Source organism: Lasioglossum baleicum, chromosome 12, assembly GCF_051020765.1.
Source record: "Lasioglossum baleicum chromosome 12, iyLasBale1, whole genome shotgun sequence".
Classification (NCBI taxonomy): domain Eukaryota; kingdom Metazoa; phylum Arthropoda; class Insecta; order Hymenoptera; family Halictidae; genus Lasioglossum; species Lasioglossum baleicum.
Window position 1 is genome coordinate 16,134,537 of NC_134940.1, and position 23,029 is coordinate 16,157,565.

Below are 23,029 nucleotides of genomic sequence, written 5' to 3' on the forward strand. Positions count from 1 at the left end.
TTGACAATAAAATTTGTTGGTCGGCAATAAACGTTGATAAAGACATCGTTGGCTGTAGGTTGGCTAGGCTGGCGCCACCTATTGAAAACAAAAATGGTGGCCAACAATATGCCCTATCCCTGCCCTGGTTTTATGGCACGCCAAATGTCTGCGTTCTCTAGGCTTCTTTCTACTATGTATTTCCCTTCGTCCGATACACCCAATTTCGATGTGAGCAAAGGGAATCGTTTTCTCGCAATCGACCCTATCTTACGTGCTAAATAAGTGGGGCTGCTTCTAACCAAACCGAAGGTGATCCAAAACTATCGAATATTTCGCGAAAAATTATAACCGCACAAGCTCGATTCGCCGTGTCATTCACCTTATATAATGTAATTGGTTACGCACGATTCTATTTGGCGGTTACACGCCTCTAACATGTATCGCCCGTTACAGGAAACACGAAAAAACAATCTATCACCGTGGCAATGCAGTAAGGAGGAAAATCCTGTATGTTTTACTAATTCCGAACGCAAGATAGACGTTTTCGTTTCGCCGACACGCTATGTACCAATTATGTAAAAAATTTCCTGTCGTCCGTGTCACACGCATCATCGGAGTCATTTAACATATTTAATGAAATGTCAAAATAATCACAGAATCGAATTAGGTTTGTACGTATACATATATATACATATATGTGTATATATTGTAGACAAAGTATTTGTTACCTTGACAACTGGCCTGTCACTGCTATTTTATTTTTCCAATGCTCTCTTTTGCTTTCTTCGGTTGACCGAGCTTGTATTTTTCAGTAGATTTTACTTATGCGTTAGAAATCACTTAATGCGATGTAGTTTAAGGAGTATGACAAAGGTCGCGTTCGATATTAATGAATCTTACCGGCGACCATCCTATATAGCACTTTTTCTTATTGTCGCAGGTTGTGGAATTTTTTAGAGATTGGTAATGACAGATAGAGCACGCACAATGAGGTTGGAAGCAGAAATGGCTGCTCCTTTGCATCTGCAAAGATTGGAGCGCAGCCTCAATGTACAGCCCTTCTTGAGACAAATTAATGAGTTGTTCCAAGATCCAGCTAGGTAGCTCTTTTATCAGTAATAAAATTGAACTGTACAGATTCAAACGTACAGGGATGCTTATCGTTTTTATGAATGTTTCTAGCGAGGATGAGAAGTCTGTTTCGTCAGAGTCCTCTGAAGGATCGGACAATTACCTTGATAACGTGTTGATCCGAAAAGAAGGTGTGCCAATCTCATCAGTATTTTGAAATCAAGTATCTCGGTTTGCGCAAGGAACTAACGATCATTCATTTTACAGAGGAGAGAATTAATAAATTAAGGCTGTATAATATGTCAAGTGTGGGAGAGGAACGCAGGTGGTTGCAAGATATTCTTCTGAGCGATTCATCGGATAGTTCGGCATCAGGATCTGACACAGATACTCCCATCACGGAAGAAGATTTTCAAGACATGCTAAAGTTTCACATACTTAGAAAAAAGTATCAAGGTCGCTTCTATCAGAAACCAGAGGTAAAATTGAGTCTGTATAAGACCGTTGAAATACATAGAACTGGCAATAATGTGAAACGTTTGTTTCCAGAATATACAGTACCAGTACTACAGTGCCGGCTTATTATCAAACTATGATCGATTTCTAGAACACCAAAAGTTGATAGTCGGTAATAAAAAGAAGAAAGAAAAGAAGCCCGAGAAGAAGGTCATGAAAATCAAGAAGGAGAAGGTCCCCCGACACAGACCATCCAATGATTATCCTGTAAGCGTATAAATGAGATGCTTCAGTACCGTTCGCGGTTCAATTAATTAGTCGTATTTGATTTCCAGGATGGGGAATATCCAGAGGACGAATGGGATCGTACGATGCCCAGAGAAGAAGAACTGGATGAAGCCGAGTTAGAAGCAATAATGCGCCACCAGCCGCGGCAACGCGGCAGGAAAAAGCATAATAACAAAAGCCCGGAGGTAATGGCGATGAGGAGGAGGAAGATTTGGGTGATGATGTCTAAGAAAGAATTGGGAAAAGTACAAAGAGCGAAAACCAATAATCATAAGGAAATGTTAATTAGTTGTAAGAAAGTAGCGCAACACTGTATGAAATACTGGCGACAAAAGGCTATGCAAGTAAGTAGAAATACTCTTGGATTTTTGAGTCGGTGAGATTAGCCGCGTGTATTTGAAGAATTGGAGAAATCTAACATGATATTTTCACTTTCCAGTCGCAGAAGAACATGAAGGAGACTATATGGAGAGCGAAGCGCCTCACGAGGGAGATGCAGTCGTATTGGAAACGTTACGATCGCGTCGAGCGGGAGACCAGGAGACGATTAGAAAAGGAGGCTGAGGAACAGAGAAAGATGGATGTCGAGCTGATCGAGGCGAAACGACAGCAAAGGAAACTAAATTTTCTTATTACACAGACCGAACTGTATGCTCACTTCATGTCCCGCAAATTGGGGAAAGCCTCGCCAGAAGAACAGTTGAGAATTTTAAATCAATTGGACGAAGAGAAAAATCCGAGACTTCTTGGAATCGACGATTATGATAGGTAACATTTCTGTACAAAGTCGATTGTACCCTCGTATTATTTCGTTCGTATTTTAGTGAAATCATGAAACAGAAAGCAAAGAGGAATGCCACCGAAGCATTTGACAATGAGAAAGCTAGAGCGAAACAGTTCGATACCGCTACAGCGTCCCAAGAATTACGACTTAGCGATACTCCTGAAACATTGGAGCATCCACAGCCTTCGATTTTCAAGGGAAATCTGAAGGGTTATCAATTGAAAGGGATGAATTGGTTAGCGAATTTATATGATCAGGTCGGTTCATATGGTTTATTGTATGTGACGAATTATTGATAAATCAAATGAACGTATGCTCAAATATTTTTGGTATCTCCTCAGGGAATCAGCGGAATATTGGCGGACGAGATGGGATTGGGAAAAACCGTACAATCCATAGCGTTCTTATGCCATGTCGCTGAAAGATACTGTAAGTTATTTAGAGGGAGCATTTTTATAGAAATCGTATCGCGAGCTTATTGACTTTTTGGCGTTTTCGTATTGATTCGCAGCTGTGTGGGGACCGTTTCTGATCATATCCCCTGCGTCAACGTTGCACAATTGGCAGCAAGAAATGGCGCGATTCGTGCCAATGTTTAAAGTGGTTCCGTATTGGGGCAATCCTCAGGAACGCAAGATACTGAGACAGTTCTGGGACACTAAAGATCTGCATACGAAAGAGGCTTCGTTTCACGTAGTGATCACTAGCTACCAATTAGTCATAACCGACTACAAATACTTCAACAGAATAAAATGGCAGTACATGATCCTGGACGAAGCACAGGCTATAAAAAGCACCAGCAGTATGAGATGGAAATTGTTGCTCGGGTTCAGTTGTCGCAATAGATTGTTGCTCAGTGGCACACCGATTCAAAACAGCATGGCGGAGTTGTGGGCGTTGCTGCATTTTATAATGCCGACATTGTTCGATTCCCACGACGAATTCAACGAATGGTTTTCGAAAGACATAGAGAGTCATGCTGAAAATAAAACCGGGATCGACGAGAAGCATTTGTCGAGGCTGCACATGATTTTGAAACCGTTCATGCTGCGGAGGATAAAGAAGGACGTGGAGAACGAGTTGTCCGACAAGATAGAAGTGATGGTGTACTGCCCCCTTACAACGAGACAAAAATTATTATACTCAGCATTGAAAAAGAAGATTAGGATAGAGGATTTATTACACTACACGGTGGGCGGCGGCGACACCGCGACCAACGACAAAAATTTCACATCAAATCTTATGAATCTAGTCATGCAATTCCGAAAGGTAGGTCGCATCCAGCAGGATATTTAACACTAGGCTTAGGACTATTTTCAATCATTTTCAACCATTTCTTTAATTGGCGCGTCCCGTAAGCCTATTTACCATCTACAAATCTGTTTCAGGTTTGCAATCATCCAGAACTGTTTGAGCGCAGAGATGCTAGATCTCCATTCTTTATGCACACCGAGTTCTTCGAAATGCCAGCATTATTGTATATAGAGGGACTGCTGCATCTCTCGTTGCCATCCAAAGATCACTTGTTGTATAATAAGCTGTTTATATTTGCTACCGAACATTTGCATCGAACCCTTCACGATGGCAGCGAAAGTTCTCAAAATCCCTTCTCGTTTAGTAGATTCATTAATTTGACCCCAATGGAAATGAACAAAGTGTTCATCATTGGTATTTTATTCAGGTACGCGACACCTGTGTTTCCTATTGAACGGTGTATTACACCGAATGTACATCCATCTTGATCTCCGATTTACCGTGATCCTGTAGATTATGTCTCGCGACATTGACGGAGAAGCGGATCAAAATCGCGCGTTACTGGGAGGACTGGAACGTCGACGAGAGGATAGATGTACCTAGGAACCAGATGTTCCTCTTGCCAAGGAAGACCGACGCCTCGTCGCAAGCATTGCAGGACTTAATTTTCACAGGGAGGATTATCGAGGGAGAGCCTGTATATACGCATAGTACACACGTTATTCATTCAATGCCTGAAACCGTTGCTCATCGAATCCTGCGTAGCAGCAAGAAGTCTGCCAATCAATCCATGAAGGTTCATAGTTTTCTATCGATCCTTCTCGCTATAAAGTAAGTCACAAGCGTGCCAGATGTACACGAGCATTTCGTTTTCTTCCACAGAGAATACTTCCGTCTACCAAAGTAGAACTAGAAGACTCGAAGGTGACTCTGCTCCCGGAGCATCTTCACCTCCCAAGACCACCGATAATGAGACTTTGCCAACAGACTACCATTCCATCCTTTATCTGCGATACGTATCCTAAGGTTGGTCGACTATTACATGTATACCGATGGCGACCATATAGTTATATTGACGCGTGACCGATTGATTCCAGGTTCAAGCTAGTCCTCGAAAATTGTATGTTAGTAATAGTGGCGCAGCGTGCGCGTGGAGGAGGCACGAGGAATGCGGTGGGAAATTTGGCCAGCAGCTTCTGTGGCTCGGTTGCGAGCGAGCTCTCTCCATTTCGCAAGGAGCCACCAGTTTTCGCATAATGCAGACAACGCCGACCTTCTCCGTTGAACCTCAAGGCGGGCTGTCCGCGTGCACGCCGATCAATGGCTGGTCGACCATCATAGTACCAGGCTAGTGTTTTCTTAAGGGAGTATTATACCACCTCCACAAAACTGTTTTTCTTGTTCTGCATTTTTTGGAAGTATAAGCGCTGTAAAATATATACGTTTAAAAGATTGACTTGAAATGTTGAGAGAATCTTCTGCACAAAAATGTTCAAATTAGTTTTGTATCGTTACAGATAAGCAAACGTTGGTGACGGATGCCGGCAAACTTTCAGTATTGGACAGTCTTTTGCGACGTCTCAAGGAACAAGGTCACCGGGTTCTCATTTACTCGCAGATGACCAAGATGATAGACTTGCTAGAGGTATACGAAATCGACTAATCAGAAACCAGACGATCCCTCGACCGATTTAAACGATCGTGCTTTTATTACAGGAGTATATGTATCACAGGAAACACACTTTCATGAGATTGGACGGTTCCTCGAAGATCTCTGATCGACGAGACATGGTAGCAGATTTCCAGAAACGGTAATGCTTCTGTTTGCTGTTCTAGACGAAAGTCTTGGAGGAATTTCACGGTGCGGTCGTCTACCATCTGAACAATTTAATATATCGGTCGATCTAAACGAGCGCTCTCTATCCGTTTAATGAGAATAGATCATTAATAACCCGAATAAATTTGATTCTCGGTGCTGTTCAGAGTGCGCACCGGCTTCGCCTCGAGACGCACGAGTATAGCGCTCTCAGCTTCTTAGCATGTCGTTCGTCGGCTCACTCGCGCATAAATAACACGCGAATTAATTGGGGAAGCGTCCCCGTCTCGTGGACAGCTGCGTCTTTGGCTACCCTACTCGAATATATGATTCTAATCACGATAAAATCTCAAAGGCAACCCTTATTCTCCTAATAATACGAGCCACTCTTTCCTCATCGTCACCGAACTTCGCCGACAATATTTACTCACAAATACGAGTTTACTTGAATTTTATTCTACCATCAAAACAAAATGTTACGACTGGGATATGATAATAAATAATTATTTAAGAAAGTAATTGGTACCGATCGACGCCAAGCGAATTTAGACCGATGCATTTTTTGTTTTTCTCATTCTGCGAACGGACGAAGGAAATGTAAATTTAAAAGGCCTATCGAGCCCAGAACGAAAGAAAGAACTGGACGGAGTAAAAACCATTGAAATGCTACGGGAATTAGGGTACGCGGTGGTGCAGGGTGGCTAGCCAAATGGCGAAATTCGTGCTCGGTTCGCAGTGGGCGTTGGAAATCCTTCAAGTGCGGCCACGGAGCATTTCGAATTAATTTCCATAGGAAACACACCAGGCTGTTCAATCTGCAGGGATTGTTTCATGTTTCAGGGCGGACATATTCGTCTTTTTGCTAAGCACACGAGCCGGGGGCCTGGGAATAAACCTCACCGCCGCAGACACGGTCAGTAATCTTATCCTTACTTTATCAACCGTACCTTGTACGTATTCGCGCAGGACTTCGCGAGCCAGGTTGTCAGGCTTGTCCGCCTCTGATATTCAGGGCAATCGTAATTCGCCGGTGGGTGGGGGCAACGGGGGAGGCGATATCGGGAAGCGAACGGATAGCGTGTGGGGAGATCACGATCCTGTCTGGCCAGGAGACAACGTTTAATCACGGAAATGTCGTTCGACATTCGGTCCCGGTGTCATCGATTTAACAAGTCTGGAACTCTGCCTGTAATCGAACCTTATACATTCTTTTCGCCGAAGTATTCGTGCCTAACATGTTTCTTTATGTCAACCCTTGGATTTCAGTCTGCTGGCGATTCGTTCAATGCTACCAGGTGCGTCGGAACGATGAAAAACTTTGGACAATTATGGAATAAATCCATTCACTCGTGTTTATGTTATAAACATATTTTCAGAAACATCTGGTATATCGAAATGTTAATGAAATTGAAAAAACAATAGGAGTGCCTTGAAGAGAAAGAAACGCTCTTTCCATTGCTTTTTTGTACAAGATTCTACGATAACTTTTTCGCTTTCTGGAGCCAGTTAAAGTTAAAAAGCCCATATTTACTTCAATGTTGAATAACTCGAATAAAAAAAAATCGCACAATATTCAACAACCACACAATTTACACAGGAAAGATAGCCCTTCGAAATGATATTAACGCGATTTATCAAAAAAATTTGTTGCTCCCCGTGTGATGTTTCAAAGTTGCACAAAATTTTTGTTAACCGTCAATGTTGTCTTCATCTCGCTATAACTTTATAAAAAACCAACATCAACAATTTGAAACAGAGCATCTGAAACTAGAGTTTTCAGGCTTTCAAACCATTGTTTAACGATATCGATACGGCAATTTTTGACGGAGTTATGATCACGTAAAGTGGGACCAATTTTTCGGGTTTGCACAATTGATCCCTTAATTCTTTTGAGGAGTGTGTCAGATTGAACTTATTAAGACCTTTAAAGAAAGAAAGAAATGTACGATCATAAAAGGCGTTCGCTATCCAAGGGTTGAATAGGCTATCGATTGGCACAGGGTTCGGCTATCGAAACCCGTTGGTAGCGGCGAGGGTGCGGGCGAACCAGGTGGAGGAATTAATGGCGGAATCGATATACGATTTTTTGGCCAGGGTCGTTCGCCCTGCATTGCCGAAACTGCATTCTGTTGTGCATTAGACTGCACCGGGGTGGGCTGCAGGTATGCGTCGCCGAATGCATTTGCATATGCCCTGGTTCGAATATCGAGTGGAACTGTCCCTATTTAGGACGTCACGCAATAGACGTCCGAATTTGGGTCTTCCGCTGCACAGATCCGTGGAGGCCGATATCGCTATAAAGACGCTTTGTAGTTACCTGAGAATTAATTAGTCGATGATTTCATTTTGCAGGTGATTTTTTACGACAGCGATTGGAACCCCACTGTGGATCAGCAGGCGATGGATCGCGCCCACAGGCTGGGTCAAACGAAACAGGTTACGGTGTATCGATTGATCTGCAAGGGAACCATCGAGGAGAGAATACTACAACGTGCTCGGGAGAAGAGCGAGGTTCGCGGCGAAATAATAACATTGTCCGATTTTGCGTATCGATAATCAGTGAACGACCTCATACATATCGACGCGCTGAACACGAATCCGAGAGTCGCTCCATCAGTCCCGATTTTTGAGACATTGAACTTCGAAAGAAGTTCTTGTTCTCTCAGATATATCTTTCAAAATTAAATTTCTGGGAAACTAAAGGTAAAACATGGGAGAAGGACTTCCTATAAGAATCGTGTACTGGTTATCCGAAAGCAAAAGAACCTACTGTAATTATAGCAAAGCGATTGCCTCGGCGCTAGCTAATATCGATTTCTTTTCAGATCCAACGCATGGTGATAAGCGGCGGAAATTTCAAGCCGGACACTTTGAAGCCGAAAGAGGTCGTTTCTCTGCTGCTGGACGACGAGGAGATCGAAGCGAAATGTGAGAGATTTTCCGGGGCGAGAGTTTGGTTGGAATTCGGAATGATAGTGTGTAGAGACGGGAACGATTTCAAAGAAACTAGGAGCTGCGATAATTCGGAGATTTTTACGCCGTCTGAGAACAATATCCCGCCGCCCGTGGCCGCGGTGCAGTGTTCCGCAATCTCGTTGAAAGAAAGTTTGAAATGCAAATACGTCGTAGAGCGCCGGGTCTCGCATTTTTGTTCGCTGAAGCGCGATTTGGGTTGCACTCCTGTGTGCTGAAACGCGTTCGGTGAAAGAGCGGGTGGGAGCGGGGGCACAGGGGGGTAGCAGCGTGTTGTCTGTCGGTGTGTGAATGCAATTACATTATGCTCGTTAGGTTATGCTAATGCCCTAATAACGAATAATAATAAGAAGAGAAGCAACGAACGTCCCCGTGTACAGGCCCGCGTTCCTGTATTTCAGACAGCCAACGGAGCGAGGAAAGAAAGCAACACGCGGAGGATGCTCGGCTCGAGTCGAGCCTACACCACAAGGAGAGGGACCGGAAAAGGAAGTTAACCGCGCTTCCGGTCAAGGTGAGCATGGCGCCCTTAAAGCCGCTATCGGTCCCGATTCTTTCCTTCTCTGTCTCCCTCTTTCCCTCGCTTTCCCTCTCCCCTACTACTCGTCGAGGCACCTTGCTCTTCCCCTTCTCTACTTTCGGACTTGATTTATGCAGGTCAGTTCACGGTACACCTTCTAATGCAAGTTCGATAGATCCTGTAGATGTTTGATAGATGATATAATAAAATATCATATAAATATATCATTGATTGTCTTATGTCGAAGTCCAATATTGCTGTAGTAAAAGTGAGGAATTTTTGGTTCCAGGCCGACTCGAAGAAGCCTTGTCTATCCGACGCTAACGGCGACAGGCTCGGAGACACCGTGCAATCGAACGTGAACGACGGTAACCAAACGAGTGGCGCTCAAGCGCACTTCGTCAACAATAATCAACAGATGCTGGAAACGGCGGATGACTATAGCGTGCCCACCAGCCCGGTCAAGTCCGAGGTGCGTAGTTTGCTGTTCGATCGTTGGAATTGGTTTGGGAATCAAGGCATTTACGGAATCTTTCGAATTATGTTCAGGACGAGACAAGCAACGACGGCCTGGTCGTCGACGTGGACGGACCTGTCGTGGGAAGTTCCAGCGATTCGAGGCAACTGCGAGTCAGCCAGTTCGGAGAGCCGGTCAAGGTGAATCGTCTGGACCACCATGTCTCGTTCAGCAGCGGATCTGGTGTCCGGATGAGACCCACGATTCGGGGAACTAGTAAACGAGGCAGGCCCCGAGGTTCTCGCAGAGGAGGACCAGTCGGGGGCAAAGGCAGGGGTCTTCTTTTGCTTCATCCACCGTCGAAGACCGTCGGGAATGATCCTCAGTCGCCGGCGTCCATGTCACCCACCGGTGGCAACGCGACGACCGACCAGATTCTTCAGCATGGTGAGTACGGGACCAGAGGTCCTTGTAGAAACGCTCTGACCAGAGTTCGCTTTGCGCAGATATGCATATATTTGGAAAAATTGCATCTGGCCGTGAATGGAACTTTTCCACGTAAACCATAACTGCCCGAGTCACGACAGACTTTCTCCGCAAGGACGTTCAGGCGTGTCCCCGCGCGGTAGAAGCTGTCGTGCGCGATCAAACCGCGTCTATCGATGAATATTTCAATTCCGTTGTCACGACAGTTGTCGAACAGATTCGATCTGGTCACGGCAGAGTCGGATAAATACGTAACAGTCTCGATTTCTATCGCTCCGTAGTATATCGACGCCGATATAAATATTTAACAAGTTTCGCTACCTTATCGTGCGCGCGAAATATCGGCGACCGATTAATCAGGCTTCATCGGACGGGGTCGAAAGAGAGGAATTCGTTTTGCACGAAGCCCGCATCTGCTCGGGATTCGAAAAGTCTCACTCGCGAGACGGTTCCACGGAAGTTAGGGGGGGGCTAAGAGGGGATTAGTCGGAGATTTTCGCGGGGGTAGGGCTCGAGGTTCGAAAGCGACGGTGAAAATGACTTTTCGTGACGCACCCTCGGAATCGATACACCGTTAATCCCCACTGACTCTTTCATAGAGCTCCGGGGGCCCCCGTTGCAACGTTTGGCCCCGTTCTCAGGGGATCCCCCAGCGCAAAGAGAAAGTACCCCTGGTCCGTGGATCCGGGTTTCGAAATTCCCTCGCGGGTACACGCGAGAGCAAGTGCATCTGCGGGGAACAGTTGGCGACGCTCCTAAGGAGCCTAAGCGGCAAGGGTGCGCGAGCGAGATTCACCCCCCCCCCCGGTGACTCACTATAACCGACTCGCTCGCGGTTTTCGTACCCTGAAACGACCACGAGTGCGCGTCTTCAGGGACGACGGGGCACTCGTTACATTCTCTTTTTATGATCGATGGGAATTAATTAGGGAACGATGAAACCCCCGGCCTCGGGCCACTCGAATTCCTGATTACCGACGGCCTCAGGCTCCAGTAAACCGATCAGGATAACGCAATTTTTTTAGCGGTGACTGGATAGAGGCTTCCCTTTCTCGTTCAAGTATATTTCAGTCGAAAGCAAAGCGATTTAGCAATAACAGTTTCATTAATCTGGTAGCTGCAGTATGCCACTGTTGTGGCTTCCCCCGACGTCATCTTTTTGAGAGGGACGCACGCCACTGGCTCACTTGTTTATCTCGTATTTCACCCTAAGACCACGGACCATTCTTACAATTATATCATTGCATTATTCATCTATTTTTGTAGACACGCTAGGCTTTCTGTTGTTTCCAATGTAGCAGCTGTTCGTTTAAGGATGTTTTGGAGGTATATGTATAAAATCGCAAGAAAATTTTTGAAAATTTGACGAGATATAATTCTTACTAAATTAATGCAATTACCAAAATTTGGGTTGGACTCACTGCACCGTTTAAGAATTATAGCAACTTAAAGTTTGCACATTTTTACACGTCTTTTTATGGAGAATTCATAAAATTCCACTTCAAACCCTATTTAAACCTTGAAAAAACGCAACTAGGAACTCCAGTTTTTTTATATGTAGTAAAAATTATGTAATTAATTATGTTCAAAATTTATTAGGATTCACTAAACAGTTACAGAGCAAGAAATTATAGACTGTTACAAAACCTCAAATTTATCGCGTTGTCATTTCACTAGCATGGAATCGCGACAACTGTGTAGAGTGTAGACCACTGAATATAGCTACAATCAGAGGGCTCAATTATTCGTAAAAGTAATATGAAGACAATTTGATTAAAAAATAAATATAACATGAAATTCACTAATTACACGAAAGCTTTCTAAGTTAATCTATTTTTTTAATGCAAAATATACTCATGAATGGCTTTCATTGCCAATATATTGATGGATTTCGAATTTCTTGTACTTTTGTCTCCCATTGTACCTCCAGAACATCCTTAATTTAATCGTCGGATGCTGAGTAATTGAATAACAATTTTGATACTCTCAATCCTCGACCATTATGTCAACCCTCGAAAACGATCCAGCTTTTGCGTAAGTAACACATGGAGGAATCGTTGAATAGAGAAATCTTCGTGCGAGTTTCATCGAATCTGACGAATAGAAGAGTGGAATAAAAAGGAGTATCGATTTGTTCGATTCGTTCCTGTCCGTTAACGCAATCGTGCAGGGGTGTCGTTCTTGCACAGGCGTTCCAACGCGTTGCATAACGCATTGTGTCGCGCCGCGCGGTAAACGGCGCGGCGTGTGATCGCGCGTACGTGCGACAAGGGTACGAAGGGCGAAGCGAAGGGCAGGGGATGTTGCATTAAAACGAGGAGGAGAAGGAGGACCGACGAAAGCGAGTAGGTGGCCCTCACGCAACGACACGTGGACCGGGAGTTTACGCGGGTAACGTGAGGCTCGCGCGTACGATCTTCGTGCTACATATACGGAAAGGAGAGAAAAGGGGGTCGTCTCCTTCCCTATACCCTCCTCTCCACCTCTTTCTCTTGTTCTCTCTCTCTCTCTCTTTCTCTTCCTCTTTCTCCCGGTTGTCGTCGACTGGAAGGCGAGCGGACAATAGCAGGTGCGGAGCGAAGGCGACAGCTGCGATCGATGATGCTCTTCTTAGGTTTTTGGAACTCGCTCGCCCCCTTACTCCCTCTTCCCCTTTCCTGCTCTTGGCCACGCACTCGCCTCCCGATTCGGCTATCGCTTCCTTACCTGGTTCGCTAGGCGTTCGCTATCACCGTGTTTTCGCGAGTCCTTCGTTTTCTCCCTCGATTAGTCCAAGTGTAACTTCCTCATCTCCCGGACTGACGATCCTGATTTTGCAAATTCGCTTCCACCTTAATCGCTCAAGGCATCCACTCCTCGTCTCTCGGGTCGACAGTATCCTGATTTTGCACACCGCTGATTCCAGGAATTCGCTTTTTACCGTCGAATTCTCCTGGCCCACGGAAACGCTGCCGGAATGCATAGAAAGTATAATTTCCAGATCCTCGAGCGCGCCTCTGTCTCTTTGCCGTCGCGCGTTTCTATTGGGAATTCATTAATTCGCGTTTCTTGCATCGAGAGGCGCAGGAGTCACGCTGCGCACGAACGGCGCGATGCATTTCGCAAACAGGAGCGGGACATGTGGCGGATGCACTCGTGAAAGGCAGTAATATGACGCCTCTCTTCTCTCGCGTTCGCATTTTTCGAGCGCGACTCCGCACGCCAGATTCCCTTCTGCTTCGATAGAGACGAAGTTCAGAAACGTGATCGAGCACACCCGACATATGTAGAGGGAACGATTGTTCTACCGGATGTTGACCTTTGGAAAGCGCGGAGACATCCCGGAGCCTGGTAATTAACACGTTGAACGCCGACGGGGGTCATCGGAGATCCCCTGAAATTACAGTAAATCGTCGTTTTCATATAAAGCGGAGCAATAATTGCGATTTGTATCCGAATTTCTGAGTTTCCGAGGGTTGACTTTAAAATGATTGTCATCAAATTAATGTCAGTCAATATTATTAACGTCTGAAAATTATTAATATCATTATTATTAAAGCTGATCGCTCTCGTAAAGGAAATAGGTGCTCGTTTGAAAATAAGGGATAGCGGATATATTTGCATAATTCGCGGCGGATAACCCTGGCCATGGGTTCCAGCGGGAGGTCTGGGTTCGAGGGGGTTGGTTTCCGTGCCGTGCCTTATCGTACCGCACCGTGTCACCCCCGCGATATTTTCGTGTCGCGAAACGGAAAGTAATTCCGCGCGGTTCAAGTGCTGCGAGACAAGTTTCTGGTTCCGCCGATTCTTTTCTCCGGCGAAACCCGATCGAATCGTGAGATTGGATCGCCCTTTCCGCTCGTAAATCGCGCGAAGCGGAGACTCGGAGCATCCGCGGGGGGATTACGATTTGTACAGACCTTGCCAATGACCGCACAGTGTTTCCAAATCGTGGCCGAAACCTTAAAAATGAATTTTTGGAAACAATGTGGACCGTCGCGAATAAGTTATAAACGGGCTGCGGATGTTTATGCGAATAGACCTGCTTCGGGGGTGGTTTTACCGAGAATAGAAACAAAGATTTGTTTACTCCGTTGACACGTTCGCCGTCGCCGTTCAAAGTATAATAGTCTCCGTCGACGGACTGTTTCCCGTATTTTGTCTAACGCGACCCTTAACCCTTTTAGTGTCGAGCGGTCCCACGTCGGTTTGACATATTCGACAATATATCGTTGCTCGGCACTAAAAGGGTTCATTTCGGGGCGAGTATGGTCACGTCGATACTCCTAACTAGTCTCCAAATCGTTGGAACTCCTAAGCGGCGCGAAACGAAACAGAACTTTTCTTCTACGAATTGTTAACAAGTGATCACGTCCGAACGTTTCTACCAATTTTATTTCGATGCGGCGACATCGTTGAAATTCAGCTGTCGACGTAATCGATGCCTAATTGAATCGTTTAATATTCAAATGGCACGCGCGCGCGAATCTCGTTTCACTCCAGCCTCCCTCGGTTATCGTCGAATTAAATTGAATTAGTTCCAGCACTTGAACGAACGGTCCTTTCATCCAACCGTTCTCGCGAACAAGTATACTTGGTGTCCTTCCGAGATCGTTCGGATTAATCGAAATGGCTAAATTTAGGGCTGCCAGCTGTAAAATCGCTAACTAGGGACAGAGGGCACTAAAACCCGGACATTTCTGTCTGGAACCTTGACGGCCCTACTCAAACCGTAATTATAGGTGGCGCGAGGAGTTTATCTGTTTTCGTTTCTCTTCCCCCGCCTTCCTCTATTTGTTCTTAATTCTTCGTCCTATATTTTGTTTAACATACTATTTCTACCAAAGACACCTTTTAAAGTATTAACCTCTAACTACCCGCGCCCTGAATTTTCACGTAACTATCCCCGCGGTGTATTCAGTACACCACATGTATCACTGTGTGACTGAGTACTGTGCGGAGCACGAGAGAAAACTAGCGGGCAGGGAAGGGGTTAAGAAAATTGCCTTTGCGTTCCTCTTGCCCCGTTCCCCTCCCGCTAGTCTTCTCTCGTGTTCTGAATCTTAACAGTATATGTATATATTATTGTATTGGTGTACTTTTTACACCAGCGCGAGTAGTTAAAGGTTAAGTAAAAATGGGTTGAGACTGCAAACGTGCATTGAGAGTGACTAGTGGTACAACAGAAAAAGGGGGTGGTTCTACATAAAAGAATAAATCCGGATAGGTATACAAAATAGTGTTAATTCCTCATTATCCAATGCAATCGACCAATTGCAGCATTTTTGAACGAGTCGCGTATGACTCGAAGCAGAGTTGGGCAAAAATCAACTAATAATTAAAAGTGACTAATAATTTGATTGATTGTTAGTCAAAACTTAAAAAAGGTTAGTTAAAACTTTTTGATTAGTTAGTCATAACTACATGGCACTAGTTAGTCACTACTCTAAGTAATCGTTAGTTATTGCTTACTAGTTATGATTAATCATTAGTTAGTTTAAATGATCAGTCATTAATCTTTAGTCATCAGTCACTATTGTGCGATTAACATACATCAATATGTATACATACTTAAATATATCGGAATTTGCAGTGACCAAACGTGTCATAATCTGTATTTTATATGTTCATTAACTAATAGGATATTTTTTTTGTTATTAGAATGTCTTATTTTAACTTATAACCATTTTTAGTCACTAGTCATAATGAAATTCTGATTGCGTATTTAGTCATTAGTTATGCCATTGTAGTCAGTATTCAATATTCACCCTTAATAAAAATTTAGTCATTATTCATTGGTCATTACGCTCAAATACTTATGTAGTCATAGTCACGTTCGAGTATTTACTTAGTCATTCATGATTAGTCACTTTTGTAGAGCTTAAAAGTCAATAATCATAATTGTGACCAGCGTTTGCCCAACTCTGATTCGAAGAAACTGATGGAGTCGTTTTTCTGATCGCGCCTCGTCCATCGCGAGGTTATGGGAATTCGGAGGAGCTGAAACCGGGCAGGGACCGTTCGGAAATATTTTCGCAGATGGTGCGTGGTTCGCGGGTTCCCGCGGGAATCGGTCGGGAATCACGCGTGGGCGAGATCATCTCCGGGAGATAGAGACGCTCGCGCTGGGTCCGCACAAAGAGACGAGGGTCCGCAGAAAGTTTCGAGGTAGAGCTGGAAGGGGCGAATGGAACGCGAGGATCCGCGGAATGCCGACCGTCCGGCTGGCAATATCCTTGCCCCGTCCTATCTTCCCGCATTATCCTGCCGTATCTCAGCCGAGGGAACAGCCGAACTCTCTTCCCGAGGCCGTCCTTCGCCCCCCGGCGTCTCGTCCTTCGACGTGTTTCACGACGCTCCACCGCCGCCGCCGCCTGAGAAAATTATTGCATTCTAAAGCGGGGACAATGAAATAGTTTTGGACCCCGGTCCCTCTCGGCCGCCGACAAATCCTTCCTCCGACTCCTCGCCGCGCCGATGCGAACAACGAATCGCCTTGATTTGTCGCCGTAATAACCGGAGACGGAAGATCGAGGGCCTACTCGCATCCTCCGGACACCTAACGCTTTATTGGCCGATCGCGTTCGAGTTGGAGCGGCCGACGATTTACGGTGCTTAATTAACTCCGAACCGTGGCGTCAAGGATTCTTATGGGACCAGCGCTGCTCGGAACATTACCGCATATCGCAAATCGCTCTTCTCACATTGTTTAATTCGAACAGCGCCTAACTATTGTTTAAAGTTCATTTTACTCGTCCTTCGGAGAGGCACAAGTTCTTGCCCAGGATTCCTGCTGCGCGCAGGGAAGATGGGAGACAGTGAGAGGAATCGTTATCGAAACAAATGAGAGATCGAGGGAGGGGTACGGAGGGCGGTTGGTTGTTCCTGTTCGGCGCGAGAGAGAGAGAGAAAGAGAGAGAGAGCAAGAGCGGGTTAACGATCTCCGAAATCGCTGATCGCGGTCTCGGCGTTCCAACCACCCTTCCATGGTACAAGTGGGGTCCGTAGTTCACCGGATTGTTGGCGACGGTGGCAAAGGCGAAGGCAGAGGTGGAGGCCAGAGGCAGCGGCGTGGCGTTCAGTTCCTTATCTGTAATTGCTCCCCAGCCTCCGACTAGTCTCGAGAAATGTCGGCGAACGGGACAACGACGAGCAATCTCGCGGAGGGTCCTTTTTATTCCCCGCAGTCTCTCATCCGCGCCTCGAGAATCTCCGCGGCGGAATCCTCCGACGACCGTCCTCTTTCCTCTCTTCGCTCGCGGCCTCTCCTTCCGTGTCTCCCTTATAAATCTGCCGGGCCGGCGATCGCGCGTAGAATTTCGAAAGCGCATAACGACGTGCTTCCCAGAGGAGCGAAGCTTTTCCCACCCTTTGTTCCGCGAGTGGGGCGCTGCTCCCGAGAGGTTCCTTCGCGAGAGCGTGGCTGAAGAGTGGCTCCTGAAAGGTTCGAGAACGTGCCAAGGAATGTCGACGACTCGGAACGACGAGCACGAGAGGGGCAGTGAAAGAAAGAGAGAAAAAATGAACGAGAGAGGAAGGAAGGAAGGAAGGAAACGAGCGTGCGAGGAACGAGAAAAGTGTCTGGTTGGAAGGAGACGGGTAATGTCCTCTCGTACATCCTTGCTCGGCTACTGACCTTCGACCCTCTGTCACTCCCTCTCCACCCTCTCCGGCCGCGATTTTTCTCCCTCGCTATCTCATTAAATTCTTCTTTCCTCCCCCTCTCGCTCACCCTCCAGCTTCGGCCGGCTCCTGCGCTTACGATCAGTCGAATAGATGCCGTGGCACGATCCTCGGGAGTTTGTCTTGCTCGTTCCCCGCCGCGTCGCGGTGTACCGGTGAATAACCGATTAACTGGTCAGACCACTCCACGTGAAACGGAGGGCTCTACACCGTACCCTGCATCTGCCATTATAATCGTGAAAAGCTGCCTGCCGGGAGCACGTACTTACTTACGCCCTGCGGGCCCCGTTTCCCGCCAAATTTTGTTGCTCGAGGTGTTCCGCTCTTCCGCGTGCCCTCGATAAAAACCAGATCGCGTCGTTCGGCCCGCTGGTTTCACCGTCGAGGCTTGATTTTGTGATATCGGGATATCGGGGTTGGGCGACTTCATTGCTGTCATAATTTCGTATCGTCGTAACGGTATCGAAGCGTTGAAATGTTTTCGGTAACCTCGCCGCTCTAACTGCTCGCCGTTGACACCGGCGACCAATTAGAGAGGCGTCGATGCTCTTGCGAGGAGAATAAAAGAAACTCGTGTTACACTGCAGGAGGTCAAGGATCGTCCGGTCCAGCGGAGGGCGACGGACCCAGCACGGTGGGTCCGCTGGGCCCGGTAGGGTCTCTGGGTTCTGTTTCGGGCAGAGGAGGCCCGCCGGCCATTCGCCGAGGACCCGGCCGACCTCGGCTCAGACCCACAGGCCCGGGACACCAAGGATACCGTACTCCGGGTCACCATCACGGCAGGAAGGTCCAGCGGCCGCTCCCGGTGCCGCTCAGGTCCCAGCAGACTATCGCCACCGTGAACCAGCACAAGTCACCGGGTCAGCGTTCCTCGGGGTCCGGGTCCTCGATGCCCACCGCGACCATGAACGCCGGCTCCTCGTTCCCTTCGTCGGCCAACGAGTCCAGACCATTCGGCTTCTACACGCAACAGCAGCCGCGCGGATCCTCCTAGCTTCCGGAGGAGGAATTCCTCCGGGTGATCCTCGAGGGTGACTCTTGAACCTGGTCGCGACACTGGATGATCGCTCGGGACTTGTCGCTCTACTCATCGAGTCCTGGACAGCCTGCCGATCATCGTTCGCGAGCAACAGCCGTACTACCGAAGACACCCTCTTCGTGGACAGTTTCCGCGGAGGAACGACGTTCAGGATTCTCGTGACCGAGTTACGAATTTTGCGTGTTCGAGTCTCCATCTGGGCCAAAACCTTTCGCGGATTCTGTGTTCGGTGATGAGGGCGGCGGAATAACTTTGGAGAAACAATCGTTCGAGGACATCGAGGTCCGCAGCCGGAATCCTGATGAGGATCTCTTGCCCGAGAGTATTTTCGAGCGGGCGTTGTCGAACGTGGCACGTCGAATCGATGATTTTAATCGCTTGAAACGATTTCGGGAACGCGTCAGACACTGTAAACTATTGTATAAAAGCGGATCTTGTCGATATTTATGGCCCGGTCCCGAGGGATTCCGATCGTTTAGGCAATTTGTACAGAGACATGTGAAATGCCGCCTCGTTAGGTACTTAAATCGCTGCTCGAGCAGAAATCATGGATTCCGGGGGAGGATCGCGAGAACGGCGACGGACTCGAGCCAGCAGAGTGTCGAACAACGTGGAGAACGGCTTTTAGTTTGAATTCGCCGGTGAAACGTTCAGTCCGGACGACGTATCGACGATGACAGGCGATCTACGATCGAGCGACAAAGAGACAACATCGGCGATGTAGAGTTTTCTCGTTCACTTTCGTCTTCTTCATCTTTTTCTCTCTTTCCCTTGTTCTCTCTCTTCCTCTCTGTTTCTACCGCACGCTCGACGTATCGCGACACGTCAACGATCCGTAGCATTGTTTCGCAGCCAGGCTCGGTTAGACGATATTTTTTATGCGAGTTACGAAGAAAACATCAAGCCGACTCGATTTGTAAGAGAATGGTATTTATATTAGCAATAAACGATTCGAATGTCCACCGAGAACCTGTGATTCCTCATTGATCGACCCTGATCTCGTTCCTTCTTGTGCATCGTATAATTGTTAGAGAGAGAGAAGCCACATTGACATTTCATTCTTTTTTCAATCATTTGAAAACACCTTAACTTGTCAATGAGTTTAACAAATAAAAATAAAACCGTTTTAGTTCCTCTAAGTAGTCTTTCAAAATTCTAAAAATGTCGACGACCTATAATTTGTCCAAAGCAATAAACACCTGCGCGGATTAATTTAAACAGCATTCAAAGAAATATACTAACTCTTCCAATGTTTTTATGCTTTCGTATTTCGCCACGCTTTTTTTGCCATAAATGCATAAAATCCGCAGGTTTAATTACGATAATTAGTCCCCGCATGCGTGATTTACGACCGTCCCTCTGCACCTGCTGTGCGAATTTATGATCGCACGAAGGGCGATGCTAACACGACGTATCTTTTTACGATTCATTGCCGACGAGGTGGCTTTTTCCAGGAATATTCCGACGAGTCCCTATGGACAAATGTAGCAGAGGCGCCACTAAGGCGCTGGTAGATTTTCAATTGCTATACGATGATCAGCGAGGAGTATTTACAACGTTTTTACATACAGAGAAGCGTACACACGATCAATTCGAATTTGAATTTTTCGCGGTTCGTTCGAATCGTCACGTCACCTGACCAGGAAGTCGACATGGCGGCGAGTGCGAGGGAGGCTGATTTTCGAGTTCCTCGAACGTGTCTAAAATGCAGGATATTCTGAGAGGAAGTAAATATTGAATTCCCCGTGAAAAATCGGACGAAAAATTTTCAACTATTCGCAAGTTGTACAAAAATAATATTCCCAGAATACAGTGTGAACCTGAAGGACTAGTGGAGCGTGTCATCGATGCAGCCCGAAGAATTATACCGCCGTAAAATGTCGCGAAGCAAAGGTAAATAAACTAATATCTGTAATTTGTTGCAATATTTCCTCAAAACTGCACGTACAAGTTATTGTACGTCTCAATATTTTTGTCAACGAGAGACGATCTTTATAAAATAGGTTATCTATCTCTTTACTATTTTCAATTTTCTCATAACCTATATAGTAACCTTTCAACGAAAATATCTTAGCAGTTATACTTAATATTGTATGATATATCAGTGGCAAGACGGGAGGACTAAGATTTAAATATTTAAAGACAGTTGTTGAATGCACTGATAGCGAGCGAATTTGAATCGGTATCTTTCGAAACTCGTTTCCCGCGTCGCGTCACGTGACCGGAAAATCGGCGAGACTGCGCGTGAAGCGATCACTGCGTTTTAAATTCAGTAAACAGCGTCGCGTTACTGTTCCGTGTCAATCTTTTGAGAATTTGCCGAAGAAATTTTAAACAATTAGGTGTTTGCGTAGTTTAAAGTTCCGGAAAACAGTCGAGGAACATGTGGAACCAGTTAGCGTGGGATCCGTCGAGCTGTTTATCGAGAAGATTGTTGCGGTATTCAGCGAGACCATAATGGAGTCATCGATCATCTGTAAATCGTTAGATCATCGTGGGTATTCTTCCAATCTAGGTCAAGGTAAGTCTTAACATTAATAATTCTCTTTTATAAAACAGCGAGACAACTGCTTATTTTTCTAATGTACCTAACCTGTACAGGTTAAAGACAACATTGCTGCGTTTTCAGTAATGTTGTTGAACATGCTTCTTTACTGAACAATAATCCTGGTATGCTTTATCACTATTTTTTAGAACCTGTTCGACATAGGAGTTCACATTAACAGTTCCGTACTTATCAAATGCAGGAAGAATTGTTTATCAAAAAATTGATTACTGCAACAATTACCCCGCGATAATTTTGACAATGAATCTGCTCATTTTGGATGTGCATTGTGTCATACATTTTGAATGTGCCGACACTGTCGAAAAAGATTGGGTTCGACGACCGAAGAAAAGAAACTTTGACACGATCCCGGCAATTTCGGTTGAGAAGAACTGACATTTTCGTGTCTCGCCGGCGCGTACCGTTTAACGACCGATCAGCTTTCATACGGCAATTTAATTAGGCCCCAGGGTAAAGGACGAAGCGACGCGGAGCTGAGAGGAGCGTAACAGAGCGGATCGGCGACGAGAAGAAACATTTTTCCCGGCGACAACGTTCCTGCGTGGTTATTTTCTGCCTCGCATTCCCGGCATCGCCGCGCGCGGGCATTACAAGTGTTCGGTTGCAGGTTTTTGCAACGATACGCCGAAGTGAACGGGCTAAATGAAGTAAATGGATGAACGGTGAATAATGGATGAAGTGGAGTTAGCGGGGACACGGCGCGGCGATGCCCGCTTCTTGCCACCGCGTCGACGCGTCTTATTATCGGGAACGACAACGATCGCCCGTGTACCAGACATCCCGTGGCTAATTGTTAACTAGACCGAGGATGTTCATGCAAATTCGAACAGCGCTCCGAAAGATAGCTGGACAAATCTGTTCTGTTGCTTCTTGCCGCGGCAAATTCAACTCAGCAGTTGCTACTCTTTCCAACGTAGCAGACATTTATTAACACTTTGACTGCCGCCCAGAAATGGGAGACGAATTTATGATTTGTCTAGCGTTTGTCTATGATCTGTATCCAGCGTAACAATATCTGTGTTTTTCATTTTTTAAGATTGAAGTTCCGAGGCTCCAAAGTTGGCACACGAAGCGTTAGAACGATCAATGTTTCACGTTCGCGTACATGGTTTCTAAAGAGCGCGTCGCGTGCTACAGCCTAGACACTGGCGTCTTCAGTAGAAGATGTCGAGAGAAGGCCAGACGGTCCACTATTTCGCTAGCGATGCCACCCACCCGGGAGGAACGGGACAATCAACCCGAGAATAATTAAGAGAGAAACACTGTCGATGTTGCTGATTTATCGAGACTCGGGCTCGGTCCATCAAAATTATTCTACAATGTCCGCTCGGTGTCGAGCAGCTTTCTACGGTCTGTCCGCGCGCGCCCGTCGTGAAAACGGGCACGCGACGGTAGTAAAGCCTGTAATTCATTTGGAACAGTTATTACTGAATTATCAGTTCCGTCTGCGGTTGCCGTGGCTCCCTTAAATCATGCTCTTAACTCACGAACGCCGATAATAAAGTGAAACGACGCACAACAATAAGACTGCGGGGCTCCGTGAATCAGAGTGTAATTCAACGACGCGGGGGAGAGTAGGCGAACTTTTACGCGGAGACCTAACGTGTATTTGCTTAAAGTCGAAGTCACATCAAGGTACCAGGTACTCGGCCACTTTCAATTTCTTTTTATAACT

General features: G+C 46.2%; 1 protein-coding gene across 9 annotated transcripts; it reads left to right on the top strand.

Moving 5' to 3' along the window:
- The first annotated feature begins 75 nt into the window (after nucleotides 1-75).
- On the top strand, nucleotides 76-19,757 carry Ino80 (chromatin-remodeling ATPase INO80). Of its 9 annotated transcripts, none has more exons than XM_076435289.1 (24): nucleotides 76-371; nucleotides 436-649; nucleotides 923-1,082; nucleotides 1,165-1,244; nucleotides 1,321-1,532; nucleotides 1,603-1,776; nucleotides 1,845-2,141; nucleotides 2,237-2,565; nucleotides 2,622-2,838; nucleotides 2,923-3,010; nucleotides 3,093-3,850; nucleotides 3,970-4,262; nucleotides 4,349-4,631; nucleotides 4,718-4,861; nucleotides 4,933-5,182; nucleotides 5,353-5,480; nucleotides 5,552-5,646; nucleotides 6,492-6,564; nucleotides 8,004-8,162; nucleotides 8,477-8,579; nucleotides 9,005-9,138; nucleotides 9,434-9,616; nucleotides 9,694-10,048; nucleotides 18,337-19,757. In XM_076435289.1, the coding sequence occupies exons 3-24, from the start codon at nucleotides 949-951 to the stop codon at nucleotides 18,741-18,743; spliced, it is 4,896 nt and encodes a 1,631-aa protein (XP_076291404.1). In that variant the 5' UTR covers nucleotides 76-371; nucleotides 436-649; nucleotides 923-948; the 3' UTR covers nucleotides 18,744-19,757. The 9 variants fall into 9 exon arrangements, with proteins under 9 accessions (XP_076291404.1, XP_076291403.1, XP_076291402.1 ...); XM_076435288.1 differs by having other exon boundaries at nucleotides 76-291; nucleotides 436-653; XM_076435287.1 differs by having other exon boundaries at nucleotides 76-291.
- Nucleotides 19,758-23,029: the final 3,272 nt, after the last annotated feature.